The sequence below is a fragment of the Camellia sinensis genome, chromosome 13 (genome assembly GCF_055761805.1).
Source record: "Camellia sinensis isolate YWXY chromosome 13, ASM5576180v1, whole genome shotgun sequence".
Taxonomy (NCBI): Eukaryota; Viridiplantae; Streptophyta; class Magnoliopsida; order Ericales; family Theaceae; genus Camellia; species Camellia sinensis.
In genome coordinates, this window is record NC_138973.1 from 105,534,519 (window position 1) to 105,552,031 (window position 17,513).

General features: G+C 38.9%; 2 protein-coding genes across 2 annotated transcripts; both read right to left on the reverse strand.

The window, feature by feature from the left end:
• Window positions 1-14,073: 14,073 nt before the first annotated feature.
• Window positions 14,074-14,655, reverse strand: LOC114256302 (protein FAR1-RELATED SEQUENCE 5-like). Its single transcript, XM_082900771.1, has one exon. The coding sequence runs from the start codon at window positions 14,653-14,655 to the stop codon at window positions 14,074-14,076; it is 582 nt and encodes a 193-aa protein (XP_082756897.1).
• A 264-nt stretch (window positions 14,656-14,919) lies between these two features.
• LOC114303636 (protein FAR1-RELATED SEQUENCE 5-like) lies at window positions 14,920-15,570 on the reverse strand. Its single transcript, XM_028248772.2, has 2 exons — window positions 15,502-15,570; window positions 14,920-15,324 (listed from the first exon to the last, which is right to left on the reverse strand). The coding sequence occupies exons 1-2, from the start codon at window positions 15,568-15,570 to the stop codon at window positions 14,920-14,922; spliced, it is 474 nt and encodes a 157-aa protein (XP_028104573.2).
• Between the last annotated feature and the right edge of the window lie 1,943 nt (window positions 15,571-17,513).

A 17,513-nucleotide genomic window follows, 5' to 3' on the forward strand; every position in this document is an offset into this window, starting at 1 on the left:
TGTGTCGATGGTCGTGGCTGCAAGGTTGCCCTCAGAAGTAAAAAAAAAAAAGAAAAGGATTTCAGCGACAAAATGTCCAAAATGGCAATAATGAATAGACTTTGACGGACAACATAAGTTCATTCGAAAATCGTTTACTTCTTCATACAAAAAATAAGCTACACAAAATTACGTAAACATCAACGCTGAATCTATAATTTTGCTCAACTTGAATCAGGTGTAATTAATTAGCCCTTATTTGTCAAAAGGACATTTTAGTTAATTTAAGATATCTGTTAACAGCGTTAGTTGCGATACAACTTCGATGTAATTTGTTAAACCTCGTTTCATGGATTTCATTTTAGGGTACATGAAGTACTACTGCCACATCCTCCTCGTTGTTGCTTTGGTAACATGAAATGTCAGATCACCTGTACACTCAGATAACTCTTCATAAAAGCTGGTTACTGTTTTACACTTGCTCCTTAGTCATAATCATACTATCTTCCTTCTTCGTGTTGTTCTACGTATGAAGTTGGTGGAAATTGTAATTCCTTATTTCCATTGATGTGTTTCATATTCCAAGGAAATTGTTGTTAGTGTGAGTTGACATCAAAATGTTATGGATCCCAAGTACATTACCAAATAACTTACGAAATATATGAAATGGGTGTAGGGCCCACACACGTGTGATTTGTGTGAGTCGGACACCTATGTCACCGATTTGGTAATTTGTTTGGTAATTTATTTGAGTCCTTAACAGAACTCAATTATTTATGTAGTAGTCAAATTGTTACTCGTTTTATAGTACTACATAAGTATTTGAAGACTGCATATGAATGAAAAATCAATACTCTTTGTAGGTAATTTATATATCTGCCCATTAGCACATATGACTCCAGCCAAAACAAAAAATGCAACGTCTTACAGGGAAGGTTAAAAAAAAAAAAATTCTACATATTTGCTGCATCATCAGTAGCGTCTTCTGAAGAGTTGTCCGTACTGTCTGATTGACTGTCCTCATCCATTGTCTTATCAGAGTTCGCTTTGTCTGCCGCCAATTTCTCATCGGTCAGCCAATCAACGTTCTGCTTCACAGCGCCAACTTGCCACTCCAAACTTGACAACCGTGTGTCCACTTCATTTAGCCTTTCATAGATATCTTGCAACTGCTGCAATACAGGAGCAACATGAGCTTCAACAATAGCTTCAATCTTGTTCGAATCAGACATTTTGCAGGAATATGTGTATGGTTTATATTACTTACTACTTTTTCAAAGAAATGTACAGATTCATAATATTACACAACACTACGCTGTAAGTATTTATAAGATATGGTACATGCCTTGTATGTTTTCAGAAGACCTCATGCATTGTAACATATATTTTATTAATTTCTCCGACTGACCGAATTCATCTTGCACAAATTCATTTCGTCTTGCATATACCAAGTCATCCGTTCAGTACCCCTGATCGTCCATTATTCGGCATTTCCAACACACATGCATTGTACCTTCCATTAGTACTATCTCACTGTCATTGATTTCTACACCCACAGTTTATCATACATTCACATTCGTCATTTGTATTTGTGCCCTAACCCAACTTTTGGTCTACCCCAACCCAATTACATGTCTACTCATCCATAAAAGCTTTGCAAAATTCCTCTTATTAAATACATATGCCTTTCCAACTAGACCGAACCTATTAAATGAAATATTCAAATTAATTCATTTGCTTTTACTCAGTTTGGGTAGGTGTTTCCACCAAACAACAATAACAGTATTCACATGTTTAAACCACATCTAAAGCAGTATGTGTTTTCACCTGCCACTAAGGTATTAATGACTACGGGTTTAAGGTAATTTAACATTTACAACCAACCACTATTCAAGTTTACAGCCAGTGTTGTTTCCTTTGCATTTGGGTTTGTTTCTGCATCCATATATTCTTCGTGAACCTGCGAAAACAAAGTTGGACTCAATCAAGAACCGTCACACCTATGGATGCACACCACAGTCAACGCGGTCATGGATAATCACTTGTAATGGATGACAGCTCCCAACTGAAGTCACCAGAATTGGATTATGCAGGTGGGTATATCGATTCCTTCGGTGATCGACGTTTCTTTGAAATAGGGTTCCCACTATGGAGTTTTGAACCTCTACGAGATTACAATTTCACCCCAATACAAGATGCTAGCCTGGGAAAGTATTTTGGAATTTCAGTTTCACTGTTTGCCAAACGAGTTTAGTGTGAACACCACTGTCAATGTGTTTTTCTCAAGGTTACTAAAGCCCGATTGGTTGAAATGCAGTGGCAATTCCCTCATGTCAGCGAGTCCCAAGTTAGGCATCGTTTACAAAGTGAGATTGATCAAATGACTCGTCGACTCATTAGGCACTCACGCATAGAGGACGCAAAGGCAGAGTTGAAGATACATGGATCAAACTCGGCATCTGCGATCAAGGCTATAATGAAGGATCCTGCACTAGTGTCGGACCTTGACCTTTCAAAGTACTCAGACTCCAGGGTTGTTGATTTGAGCAAGGATTAGGAGACCTGGAGATGTGTATGACATAGTAAGTGTAGTGTTGTAAGTGTTTTAGGCCTGTTGTGTATTGTAGATGACATATTTTCAGAAATCTTTGGCTGACTGACCTTTATACACCAAACATGCAGACTTTGATACTAAATAAAAAAACTCAACCTCTGAACCATGAAAATATCGTCAAATCATATTTTGGACATGACAAATGTAATGGTGTGCTTGATGCATGTGAGAAGGTAATATGGATGTCCATCCCATTGAAGCGAGTAGATTTAATATGAATGTCGATCCCATTTACATGAATGTAAATGTAAATATGAAAGTGGTAGATGTTCGCATGCCCTCTAAACAATGTCTTCACTTGTGTTTATGTATACATTTACATGCCTTTCAATTAGAGAGGAGTACATTGGTTGTGCGTACAAATAGATATGGTAGACCGTGTGACATACCTATTTGACTCATTGGCATCTGCCACAATGGACACCAACAAGCTGAATGCGGCAAAAATGTTGGTATGTCGTGCTGAATTTCACAAATCTACTTCCACACTGTGACATCCTTCACATAAACCAACCGTCTCCTTCTGCAATAGGTTCAAATAATGCATGCCTTACTGCAACTACAGTTTGGAAATGAATATGCTCAAAACGTGCATACCTTTAATGTCCGCATGTTAGAAAAAAGGCCATTACAACAGCTGGACGAGTAATCCACAAACCCTATGTCACATTTACTTGACTCTTGAATGAATCATTTAACGAACCTGCTTATATTTATGAGAAACTTAATGTTACATTTCATTTGTAGCACTTTCAACTATGAGATGTTTGTGATCAAGTACATGTAGCGGCCTGATATACCTAGCGGTCTACACAAGGTACATTCTACTGCTTCATTTCCAATTGCGAAATAAATCCGTTTATTTCCTACCACTGTAACTGTACCTGATTTCTGTTATTTGCTTTCTCTACATAGTTTCATCCTTCTATGCGTCGGAAGTTGGTGCTTGACTTCGTTATGAATGTGAATAATTCAAAGATCGGCGAGTATCTTTCGTGCATGTAATTGATTGCAATTACAAAAAATAGGGCAGCGATAGGGAATGGCCTGCCAGTACGAGAGTAATTTGGATGCCCAACCACAACTGGATTACTGCATCAGCTTGTCATGACAATTTTTAGGTCGCAGCTGTGATAATACTAATTTCCCAGGCATATTGATTGTACACATAATTCCGATGTTTAGGACTGAAACAAACGATGGAAAGTAGTAATGTTTGTTCGCTTTTATCATGGCCTGTACGTACTTATGAAATTGTGCATAAGTTGGATGTCACAACTCCATCGATCAGTGGAATTATGGGTACATGTTTGGGTGGGCTGATGTCACCCTATGTCAGCAATAAATCGATGCAGTTACACTTGAATTCATACAAATACCATGTGACTGAGTGATGTCTTTCTTTGTGGGGTTTTTTTGAATATCTTAATTTTGTTCAAAAGAAAGCAAAAAAATGTCCCACAGAACAAACAAATAGCAGTGACTATAATGCACCAACAGGGGTCTACCTGTTGACAGGAATTTATGTGGTCAACAAACTGCTATAATTCTCCTGTCGAACCACGTTACTATTATGTTTCTAACTGTCCCTGCACATTGTGGGCTTCACATTGACAGGTCAAGCTCTGTATTCTGCCAATGACCGTTTCTACAATCCATCCAGTTAGTCCATGTAATATCCTCGTAACTGCTGCACCATGTGGGCCCTCACGTGCAGTTAAACTAAACCCCTTTCATATGTGTAACTGATGGACTCTGACATTGACTTTGGCACATGTCATGTTGTGGTTGATCCACATGTCGACAGGCATAAACAAGTACAAATTTTATACTGCAAACAATAACATAACACCAATTCCTAATCAATCCCAACTTAAAGCACATAAAGGAGTTTGGTATTACAACTTAGAAAAAATATAACATTTCATGCTCAAGTCTGACTATAAATCATGCTTATTACGAATGGACAGAAAATCGACAACAATTTCAAGTAAACAATTAAACCAAAGTTACCAACCAACTGATTCAAATTGATTGAAATGCCTGACAAGTAGAACTTGGATACTGATCCGAATAAAGAACATGCACCTGATAAGAGGACCTGAAAGTCCTGCCACAGGTGAACTGCATGTACAAGCCACTTTATGGACAATCCAATTATGAAACAACGATACACATTGTTTTAATAGTACAGTACATATACGTGTACGACTAGGAACCAATTTGAAAACAAAACACGAAACTGGAATATGTTTGCTTGAGTGCAATATTTATATCGTCAGTTGATTGTGAGTGCGAAAGTGGGCACCTGCTTAAAGTAGGTTGAACTTAATGGTGCCCATATAATTGTGTGCCACGCCAATGATGGTACTCGGAAGACTCTGCTCACGATGATGGTAACCTCAATGGTCCGATACATAAGAAGAGACTGATTTGGCTGCCCTTTAACAAGTTGGCCTTCAAAGAACCACAAAAGGATCTTGCTTGGACATGGTTTGATGCCATGAAACATTGACGAAATGTACAAGTTGAATATCTGCCATACAAAACAGAAGAACATCGTGGGTTTGAACGATATGGTTTTCACAAGAACCTGTTCGTTAAATGACAAAGCTACTCCTAAATTATGCAAGAATTATAAACTACTTAACTTGTGTTGCTCATGATGTTGTCCTATCTTTGGCCAACATTATCTGTTTTGATATCCGTATACTCTTTTTGTGGCCCATTATTACATCATCCCACACTTCAACCCCATGATTAAAGTGTAACTGCCCCCTGATTTTGAATCTTCCAACTCTGCCAAATATTAAATGTACCCTGTCGACCTTCCTTCCAACTCTTAAGTTGTCTCGTCTGTTAAATGTTCCAGCCAATAAACTTGGTCACGGTTGAATTGACTGATGGACAACAGCAAGTAAACAAAGACGGGAGGCATACTGCCTGGTTCCTTCCAGTATATCGGTTGGTCGATAAGTAAGTGTTTTACGTCAGTTGTGTATTGTAGATGACATATTTTCAGAAATCTTTGGCTAAATGACTTTACACACTAAATATGCAGACTTTGATCTAAATAAAAATACTCAACCTCTGTACATGACAGATATACTGGTGTGCTTGATGCATGTGAGAAGGTAATATCAATGTCCATCCCATTAAAGTGACTAGATTTCATATGAATGTCGATCCCATTAATATGAATGTCAATGTAAATATGGAAGTAAGTAGATGTTCGAATGGCCTCTAAACAATGTCTTCACTTGTGTTTGTGTGTACATTTACATGCCTTTCAATTATAGAGGAGTACATTGGCTGTGCGTACAAATAGATATGATCGACCGTGTGGCGAACCTATTTGACTCATTGGCATCCGCCACATTGGACACTGACAAGCTTAACGCGACAAAAATGTTGGTATGTCTTGCTGAATTTCACAAAACTACTTTCAAACTGTGACATCCTTTACATAAACCAATCCTTGAAAGGGAAACCACATAGAAGATATATAAACGGAAAATATGTGAAGAAGTATTATCCAACCATGTGGGAAGCTTTGAAGGGGGGTTGATTACTTCATAACAATGCACAAAGGGAGACAAATTGCACAACAAAATAAAAAACCATACAACAGAACATTCAAAAATAGAGTATTGATTTTCATTAATGAACAAGTCTGCACAATAGTTTGAAAGATAGCACACAATCTGTGCAATACCAAAAAAATATATATATAAGCTAGTCTAGGATTTTGGGAAGAGAATGGCTAAAACACTCCATTCTGATTGAGCATCTGCCAACATGGCTTAGACTTGGTTTAACTCAGCTTTAGTTGTCTAAATTGATGCAGGACCATGTCTAATTTGGGAGAGCATCATCCTTGCTTCTTGATTAAGCTGGTCATGTTGCTGCTGCAGATAAGCCTTTCTTTGCCAGATAGAGGCAAGTTCTGCCATGAGTTTGGTTTTCTCAAGTTCAAGTGCTGAGTGTTGCTTAAGAATGGCTTCAAAGGTTTGGTGGTTGAGTTTGAGTGAAGTAGATATGGTGTGGGCTTGGTTTAGGAAATCTTTTTTGGTTTGAATATCCTTTGAGCAAGTCTGAACCATCTGTGAAAGGGTTGGCCATTCCGTGATGATCTTGGCCAATTGCTTTAGTTGAATGGGGTTAAAAGGATTAGGGGAGAGGTTTAGAATAGCAGAAAGACAGGCTAAGGTTTCATCAGGTTTGTGGAGAATGATTTCTTCAACTGGGGTGTTAATGAGGTTGATGAAGGTGGTTAAGGTTTGTTGAGTTTCAGCATGAAAGAGATGTAGCCTTTGAGGCAATGTGGATATTTCATCTAGATGTTGTTCAAGAATAGAACGTTCGGCCCAAATATCCTGAGATGGAATGATGGCCTGTGAATATTAATAGTTTGGTGAGAATATATGTTGCAAGTAATAAAGAGTAAATAAGATGAGGTTGGAAATGGTACTACCTATCCTGATAAAGTGCGCGCAGACAGTTGGCCTTGTTCGGCTGTGGTTGTGGCAGCAGGAGGAGTTGTTTTGGGTACCGATGAAATGGCAGCATTAGCGCCTTCAGGCTCTTTCTCTGGTTCTGGTAAGAGGGAAAAGTCATGAGGACCTTCAAGTTCTTTCTCAGACATTGGTCGTGGAGATGAGTCATGTATTATGTCTGTCCTTGTAAATTGGAGAAGAAGAACAGTTACTTCAAGAGAAATTTTTTATTTTTTATTTCAAACGAACAATCACATTTGTATTTCTATTTACCTTGGTTGTTATGAGCTTTTGGTTGAGGGGATTTTGTATTGTCATCTGTTGGAGAGGATTGGCTGTTGATTGAAATGTCAAAATCAATCCTCTCTGATTGTTTGTTTGCAGTTTGGGAATTTGAGGAGTTGGATGGTGATGGTTGAGGGCTAAAGATAGAAGGGACAATAATAGGCTCAGTGCCCCCCGGGTAATCAACCTCCATCGGGAGAGCCCCAACTGTGACATCCCTGAGAGCAATAGGAGGAGCTTCTAGCTGTGAAGGATGTTGTGATGCAGATTATGTAGATTGCTGTGGCGAAGATTGTGAAGGAGGTTGTAATGAAGTTTGTTGAGATGCTTGAGGTGGTGGTGGAGTTGGTTCTAGAGTGGGTTCTCTAGGTACATTGGTGATGGGACTAGGAATTGGATGAATGTGTTGAGAAGAAGTGGAAGGATGTTGTGATGCAGATTGTGTAGATTGTTGTGGCGAAGACTGTGAAGGAGGTTGTAATGAAGTTTGTTGAGATCCTTAAGGTGGTGGTGGAGTTGGTTCTAGAGTGGGTTCTCTAGGTACATTGGTGATGGGACTAGGAATTGGATGAATGTGTTGAGGAGAAGTGGAAGGATGTCATGATGTAGATTGTGTAGATTGTTGTGGCGAAGACTGTGAAGGAGGTTGTAATGAAGTTTGTTGAGATGCTTGAGGTGGTGGTGGAGTTGGTTCTAGAGTGGGTTCTCTGGGTACATTGGTGATGGGACTAGGAATTGGATGAATGTGTTGAGGAGAAGTGGAAGGATGTTGTGATGCAGATTATGTAGATTGTTGTGGCGAAGACTGTGAAGGAGGTTGTAATGAAGTTTGTTGAGATGCTTGAGGTGGTGGTGGAGTTAGTTGTAGAGTGGGTTCTCTGAGTACATTGGTGATGGGACTGAGAATTGGATGAATGTGTTGAGGAGAAGTGGAAGGATCCTCATCATCAGCAGCAGTAAGGAGTAATCTCCTTCTTTTTCTCTGCACAAAAGTAAGTGATCAATCGGGGGTGAATGGAAATTGAGATGATGTAAATATGTAAAGTGAAGGCATACTTGGTAGAGTTTCCTTGAAGGATTTGATATTGTTTGGCCAACCATTTGGCTAAGAGGGATATCCCAATAACTTAGGTCTGTACTTAGAGCAGGAGCAGTGGAAGGCTCTTCTCTCTTCTTTGCCGTGACCTCTATCTCGATAGGGGTATAGGTGGTAGTTCCTTTCTGTGCTTGTGTCTGTGAGGCTGCCAAAGAGTCTCCCATTAATTTTGGAACTGAGGGGGTGTTTGTCTGAATAGTTGGATCCATTGGAGGCTTGCCTTTATGTTGGTCCCTAACCAATGGTTCAACAGCAGGCCCAATTTTGGTTGTCAAAGGTCAAACAAGTTAGTGTTGTAGAGAAAAAAAAAAGGGCATGAGACAGTCAGGGATGTGAAGTATATGAAGGAAGGATACCTGTAGCCTTAAGCTTGGAAGGCGAGGATATGGGGCCCTGATTATCAATACAAGTATCGTGAAGGCAGGTTTCAAGTGGCTTGTAGAAAATAATGGCAGTCATAAGTCCCCACCAATGGTCAAAAGCAGTGGAGCAGTCCGAAGCAGGTTTGAAGAAGAAGGGGCTAAAATCTTGGAAAAGTTTGGTGTTCTCTGTCAGAATGGATTTAGCTTGCCTAGGATCTTTGAAGTAGATTCTGGACCCAATCTCCTCATGGATGGTTGGGTGAAAATAAGGATAAGGGATACCCTGGGAAAGACCCTATTGCCTGGACCATTAATTGGGACAATATGTCTTAAAACTGCAGTTCGACATCTTGGTGAAGGATATGGAATAGCCAACCAAGACATGTCTATAGGTGAGAATGTGTCTCCAAGTCTCATTTTGTGGTTGGACTTGCTCATTGTCTAAATCAGAAGGGTCTATGAAGAGGAAACGAAGTTTACTGGAAGAGAATTGAAAGTTTTGAAATGGCATGTACAAGTTGGAAGGTCTTTTCAAAGGAAGGTTGTAAAACATGGTAAGATGATTTCTGAAAGTGAGGATGGGTTGGCTGTTATAAGTGAGCAATTGTTTAGCATAGGAGTGGAAAACTGGTTTCACGGTGTTAGGTGGTGGGGGTCATGCCTCAGGGAAATAGGCATACAACCAAGCCTGGAAGAGCCAGAAGCGTCCACCACAGTTGCCAGAAATCTTCTTGTCGACAAAGGAAAATAGGGCCTTGTAAAGGGTGGCAAGAAGATTGGCCATCTTGCATACATGAGGCAAGGGGGACGTACTCCTTGGTGATCTTGTACCCAGGGACACAAAAAAGAAACTAACAAAGCCAAAGTAAGTAAAAATCAGTTCTTTCTTGGTCCTTTACAGGGGAAACAAGCTTACCTTTGTATTTCCGGGTGAAATCTGTATAGCTCATGTCAGTGTTTAAAGTAAAGGTCACTTTTGGAGGCTCAAGGAGAGCATGAATTTCATTGCCCAAGATTGGGGGACCAGTCAAGTGAGCTACATCTAAGATGACAGGGGAAATCATACCAAATTGAGGAGAAGGGAGTTACAAGATTACAACCAAAAGCATGCAGCAGTAACAATCAGCTCTCTGTCCATGTCATATTTCTTAGTTGACAGTCTAATTGCTTCACTAATGCCCTAGTACTTCCATACTTCAGAGTCATGACCTTTAATTCTCCTGGCCCAGCTTTGCCAAACAGAGTCTGGTGACCTCCAGCCTCTGACTGGGTTTTTGCTGACATTCCAGTTAGTCCACTTAAGTCTAGATTGGTTGAGAAGAAGGTTCTCACCATTACCAAGGGGATAGTATGGACCTAGCTCGTCTGGGAAGTAAGATGTGAAGGTAGGGCCTAGAGTAGCCTTAGCGACAGAGCTTGTGCTAGGCAATAAGGTAATACCTAATTTTAGAGGAGTGATACGTGCTTTGATAGGGTCTGGGAAGCGGAGTAGGTCTTCATTGTTCTCCTCAGATGGAGAAGGTTGAGATTTTTTGGGCGCCATGGTTTAGGGTTTTGTGGTGGTGTGGTTTTGAACGGCAATGCTTGAGAAGAAGGAGTACAGTCTGAGGAGTTCGAATCAAAGGGAAATGAAGTGGTTTGAAGTTGAAAAGGTGGGTCTTTTATAGCTTATGATGGGGCCAATATATTTAAATGCTCTTATATTAGACTGTAGTTTATGTTTGTTTTGGGCCCATATTAAGAAATTTGATACTGGACTTATCTCTTGGGCTCAGGGGAATAAATCTCTGGGTTAAGTACAAATTAGGCCCAAACAATGGCCCCCTTGTTCAAGTTAAATATCATATGACTTGGACCCCCACAAGGGGGGCACCCCCATGACCCCCTCTCTCTCTGATTGACCAGTTTTTCTTTTTTTTTTTTTGTTTTTTTTTCTTCCTCTCCAATCACCAGCCCCCACTTAGGTGGTGGGGGTGGTGATTGGAAGGGGTCTCAATCACTTCCCCAGATGGTCCACTTAATGGAGGACACGTGGCCAAGTCTGAAGGAATGCCCACTAGTTGAAAGTGGGTTCTTTGCATGTGGGTCACCTACAAGTGATGGGGGTAGTTTTTAGCACCAGTCATGGAGTTAGTGGGCACACTTTCAGGAGGAAGCATGGGACAAAGCAAGAGCCTTGCTTTGTTGACAGAAGTTTCAAACAGTTGGTGGCCATGAAACAAACAGAAGAAATGGGAGATCGACAGATAGAAGTGAAGGTTTAGTATACTTGGAAAGCCTAGAAGGGAGATCATGGGTTTTGATATCCGTATACTGTTTTTGTGGCCCATCATTGCATGATCTCAAACGTTTACACCATAACTGCCACTGTAACTGTCCCCTGACTTCAAATTTTCATGTCCTCTCTACCAAATATTGACTCTTCCCTATCGACCTTCCTTTTCACCATTGTGGGGCATGTCCCTCATCATTATGAGACAAAAATCGATAGAATATTATCCACTAAACACAACCACAATCCTTGCAAACTGGGCCACTGAACCACAACACTTGGCCACTCACTGTACTGCCCCCTGACTTTGAATCATCAAACTCTGCCAAATATTGAATTTTCCCTGTAATTTAATCAATATATTCAATGTCGGTAAACTTGTTAATATTTGAAATAACCTTTTTCTGGATTGTAATGACTTAAACACAATTGTTGTCCTACATTTTACGTAACCACAATACACAACTTATTTATATCGAAAACAAAATATACATCTCAGGTTTATAATCATAAAAATGGAAACTACTTTTTTTTAAAAAAAGGTTCACTTATATTTTCAGCTAAATTATGATTGGTTATTTTTTCAAAATTCCTCTTTGCACCTATTTTTCCCACATCCTGCGAACAACTGCTCCATTCAATTGAGGACACATGGCAAGTCCACCTGAAGACAAGGGTTATCAACTAATATTGAATTTTGCATGCTACCAGACTTACACGGTGGGGCAGTTACTGGCAGTGCTTATGGATTTAGTGGCCAGTCTCCAAAAGGAAACATGAACGAATTGGGAGTTTGTATCTGTCGAGGAAAGGTTAAAAGGACTTGCGCACAGGTGGCAACTTCAATGATATGCACTTCGACAGGTACAAGTGAAGGTTTTATATGGTTTCAAGACATGGAAATGACCGTGCAGTTACAGAAGTTGCACAGAAGCAGTTGCAGATTCGGCAGATCATGGGGTCGTGGGAAATAAGAGCTATAAAGGGTAGAAGGTTTGCAGAGAGAGAGAGGACATGAACAACAACACAATAACTTACTTTATACATTGTAACTTCTAAGTAATTTTTTCCTTTCTCATTTGTACTTTGTCACTGGGTGAACTTTGGTGATTTCAACCTCAAATCAGCAAAGGTTTATCTTCTACAATTTGTTACCATCAGCTCATATCAGAAAGTTCATTTTACTTATTTACTTTGTTACCATCAGTTCATCAAAAGAAGTCTTCATCCTTTTCAGGCATTCGAACCAATACCACAATTGCCTGATTTTCTTCTTTAACTTGTCAACTTTAAATTACTGCTTGGTTGTTGTTGATATAGGCCCACCATAATTTTACTAATAATAAACCCATCACTTTCATAGTTAACATGAAATAATTTCAAAACTCCTGTTCGTAACTCGTAATTCATGTAGCAATCGGCATAGAGGTAAAGTAAACGAGTTCGTTGGGTTACTTTCTCCAAGTAACAACCAAAATTAACTGCCACTTGGATTATATACAAAATGCATGTGCTGGGATGTAATTTTACAAAACCACATGGACAAAATTCGTATTGTACTCAAAATATAATACTAATTTACCGAAACAAGTCATAACAAGTCAATACGAAGCCAAACACATCGTTAGTTGATAAACCACACCGCAAAAAACCCTTCAGTTAGATCCAACCAAATATGAAATAGAAACAAGCAACCCACAATAGGAATCTTGGAATGCAGACATAAGCCAATTTCCAACCCAAAACAATACACGGATAACCCATATATATCTCACCTTCAATTAGTTTTCAAAATGACAAGTCACTGCAAACACAAATGACAACATCACTCTAAACAATATGGAAAATTTATAACTCGTGGACTTGTACATAAGTAATGTTGTGCCATTTCCTGGCATTGTACGTAACCAATTATTTACACGTTATGTACAACAATCCGTGCAAAATGAAAACTACATACATATCTACCCTGTTCTTCGCAATGATGTGTTTTCAATAGCTAGTACTGTCTACTTAATAAATTAAGGGAATAAGTAAATCATACAAATTATACAATTACCTGATTCACCTCATCAATTGTGGTCGAATCATTTTTGCACACTGCTGCTTCGACACTACCGTATTGGCCCACAGGTTGTTTGGAATCAGGAGAAACATCGAAAAATAGTCGTCGTTGCTTAATATGCGGTGTACTTGGATCCACCAACCCAGTCTTGCAACGAATGGGCAATGACTCCACATTGTACTCACGGTCAGTGATGTGGGTTGTATCTGCATCTGAGTTACTATGCACTGTTCGGCTAAATCAAACCTTAGGACACGTTCACTTTGTGTGCCCAATGCATTTGCAATTCTTACATTTTTTTGCTCTTTGATAGTTGGACGAGGCCCATTCCCACGTTCCATTTTGTTTTCACAAGATCAGGATCTTCTACTCCAAATTGTCGTGGGATTGAATGTTTCCCTTTGTCTCCATCCCCATCGTTCAGATTCCTCTCATGTAACTCCTTCATCCGGCTCGTCATCGGAAGACATGCATCCTTAGCCTCTTTGAAACCTTCCGTTGATTGCGAGGCATAGAAACACATTTCATTGTAGGAAGAACTCAATATCCCATACCAGGCTGTCTGTGTTATAGTGCTATCAATTGAGGGTTGAGGCCATTGCTGGCCATCCTTGCTTGCAGCCCTTGTCCATCTATGCAGCACACAAGTTGGGAGAACTTGCGTTAAATTTTTGACATTCATAACACATATCATGTGACAGCAAGGTAGCCCTAATGATTTAAACTTCATGCAAGAACATCTCATTGCAGCATCCACTAGATTGTGTGTCACTATCCATGATTTATCCTTCACCTTGTACTTATGAATATAGTAGCATTTCTGACCATCCGGCAAAGGGAACATGTCCTTGACATTCAACTTCCCATCTTCTAAGATTTCATCACGGAACATTCTAAATATATTTCAGGTGAATAGCTCAGCCCCATGTCTCTCTATATCTCGCAATGGAGTAATCAATACCGGAAAAGTGTTAATTGTTTCAGTATCAGCCTCGTTATACCTTATCCTTGCAAGAGCTTGATCATAGTGCCTAGGAAATTCGTATAGCTTCAATTTGTGTTGGAGGAAGGGATTTTCGTATAGCTTCAATTTGTGTTGGAGGAAGGGATTAAAATAAGCATTCATACTCTCCGAGCGTTGAGTGCTCTTCATCCCAGCAAAGAAATGTCCACGCATATATGCCTCAGCCCATATATCACGCTTCTCATATGTCTCTAACACCCAGCTGTTGGTTTGAAGTCCAAATTTTTCGACCATTCTTGTCCAGCCATGCTTAAACTTTGCCTCATCCGTTTCCATGTCCATGCATTGCTTGAAAGCATGTGCAAATCTACTTTTGTGAACATTTGAAACAGTATTTTTCCCAAGATGCCAATTACATAATCGATGTCTTGCGTCTGGAAATACTCTTCTGGTTGCCTCTCGCATCGCCATATCCCCATCTGTCAGTATGGACACAGATGCTTTATTGCCCATTGCCTCCATAAATGTTTCAAAAACCCATGTGTATGTATTAATTGTCTCATTAGCTAGCAAAACATATGCAAATATCGTGGTCCTAAAGTGGTTAGTCACACTAGCCAACATGACAAAAGGTTTCTTGTACGTATTGGTTCTGTAAGTTGAGTCAAATATCAACACATCACCAAACTTTGCGTAGTCTGCCCAGAACAGATTTTGTAACTTGTTATCCTTACATACATCATACTTGTAAAAAAAATGTGCGTCAACATCAAGTTTTTCACATAGCTAAACCAATATACCCTGCGCGTCACCATCCTCAACTTCTGCTCTACGTACGGCTTGAATATGGCTGTGAAGATCTGTACGAATGAAACCAACATTCTCATAAGACCCAGATTGATTTACCATATAGTCCATGATTTGGCTAGTCTTCACACCGACGTTGTGCATAGTCATTGCTTGAGCTTTGTTAACGCTGTTTAAACCATGATGTGACCTCAGATACATCACACAGTGTTGTTCCGCCAATTCATGGTTGTGGTCTATGACGAAGTGAGTCACAACATACTTTCCCCCTTCACCAGCATCTATATCGTATCGTATGCGAAATTGGGCTTTGCAACCTACTCTTGTTAGTGCCTTGGGAGCTCTACTCTTCTCAGCAACACGGTCCAAGTATTTTGGTAATCTCTAACCTTCCCTTCAACACAACCACAGCCTACTAACAACCTTTCCTTCTTTATTTGTGTTAAATCTGGATTTTCGAATACTAAATCCCTTGGCTTTAGCATACGCATTGTAGAAAGCTTCTCTATCTTCGACCGAATCAAATTTCTATTCTAGAATAGCACGTTCAACATCACCAACCATGTCATTGCGATGAGCATCGTCAACCATTTCTTGTTTCACATCGGCTTCGCCATCTTCCACTTTCATGTTGGTTGCTTATTCATTGCTCGGACTAGCTTCGCAACCATGATAAGGTTCTGCCCGACTTTCATTGATCAAACGAATGTCATCTGCTTCATTTGGAATGTCATAATCATCACCTTCCCTTTTAACTTTCGCTAGGGCCATACTGCACATGACATTAGTACAAACAATTAATTGATGACCGAAAAATGTTAACACAAACACAAACATGACATTTTCACACGGTTTAATTGTTTGTGCAAACACAAACACTCGCTTGAGAAAGAGAAAGGTTAGTTGCCAATGGAGGGGTTTCCGTTTGAGCGAAGCGTAGAGCGGTTGAAGTTAGGATGAGGATTTAGTTGAGGGAAAATAGCTGAAGTGAAGAGGCCAGAGAGAGAGGGAGACAGAAGGAGGGAAACAGCTCCATACCTCATATCTAGTTGAAGAGAACGTCTTCACTTCAGCAATGGAACCAATATAGCCTTGTAGTTCCGTTGTTATTGGAAATTGCCTGTTATACGCTTCCCTACGGAGCTTCGTCAATGTAACCCAGCAGGGGCTTCTCACTGCTAATGGAAATCAAGGGTTACACTGACTCAACCTTACGCAGAGAGGAGAACAGAGAGAGATAGAGACGAAATAGAGAGAGTGAGTGGGATGCAATCATGCAAATACAAGCATTAACTGGTTGCCCCGGTTTCAACTTTTTCACGATTAAATAATTCAATGTTCTTGATCAATTATTGTAATCTAAAGGCTAAAAATTAGGTTGCATATGGTGTGCAACCTTAAGGGGGTTGCACACTTAAACAGCGTTTTATACGAAAATACAACATGAATGTTCACAATTTATAATTAATATACAACTAGTGTTTTAAAAAATAAACTCATACTAATGTGAACATGCACACTACAACGTGAAAACATAAAATAAAATTGAAAAAAAAGTGAAAATCAATAATTTCGATTGTTCAATGGTAACAAAAATGATTGTTCAACCAACAAGCATTGTAAAAAAAAAACAAAAACAAAATACAACAAACTTTTGAAAAAACTTCCAAAAAAAAAAAAAAAAAGTTCATATCAAAATACAATATGAATGTTCACAATTTACAATTAACATACAACTAATCTTAGAAAAACTAATTTTATACCAATGTGAACATTCACACTGCAACATGAAACAAAATTAAAAGAAAATAAAAATGACTATTTCAATTGTTTTATGGTAACAAAAAATGATTGTACAAACAACAAATATAGTAACAAATAACCAATGATATGTGAATATTCACATCTTACAAAATATATAATTATGCCCATATCTATAGTTTAACACTTATTTATCAGATTTTCAAATAATGTGAAATGTGAACATTCACATTGATTGATAAAAAAAATAGAAACAATGGCAGTAATAGAATTAGAAATCCAAAAAAAATTCAATCACTCTAAAAACAAAACAATTTCACCCACATCGTCATGTCCATCTTCATCATCATCTTTATCTTTATTATTATCATTATCATTAACAATCTATGCAATTTCACCATTCCACCAATCCAAATCAAACCAAACCCACATTTGAAAAATATGTTTGTAACGAATTTGACTGGATATAAACAGAGTTTCGACTTACAATAATGGAGAAATATAGAGTTTCGAACACATAGTAATAATGGACGAACACAAAACTTCGAACACAAAGTGACAATGGAGGAACACAAAGTTTCACTGCAACAATGGAGGAAGATAAAATTATTTCATCGCCATGTGTAAACTAAAGTTTCAAAATCCTAGCATAATGAATGAAACTAATCAAAAAGAAAAAACATGAATAATGGTAAATACCAAAATAAAGGTAGCAACAAAAAGAAAATGCGTATATCTTTTTTCTGTGTAATACATATCAATAATAGACATAAGAGTATAATAGTCCAACAAACAATATAAATCAAGAAAAA

What these genes read in the sequence shown, in the direction of transcription:
- LOC114256302 (XM_082900771.1), bottom strand. Translation starts at nt 14,655, where the DNA reads ATGGAGGCAATGGGCAATAAAGCATCTGTGTCCATACTGACAGATGGG.
- LOC114303636 (XM_028248772.2), bottom strand. Translation starts at nt 15,570, where the DNA reads ATGAAAGTGGAAGATGGCGAAGCCGATGTGAAACAAGAAATGGTTGAC. An exon ending in ATGCTCATCGCAATGACATG is followed by an intron (nt 15,325 to 15,501) that starts GTTGGTGATGTT and finishes AGGGAAGGTTAG; the next exon opens with AGATTACCAAAATACTTGGA.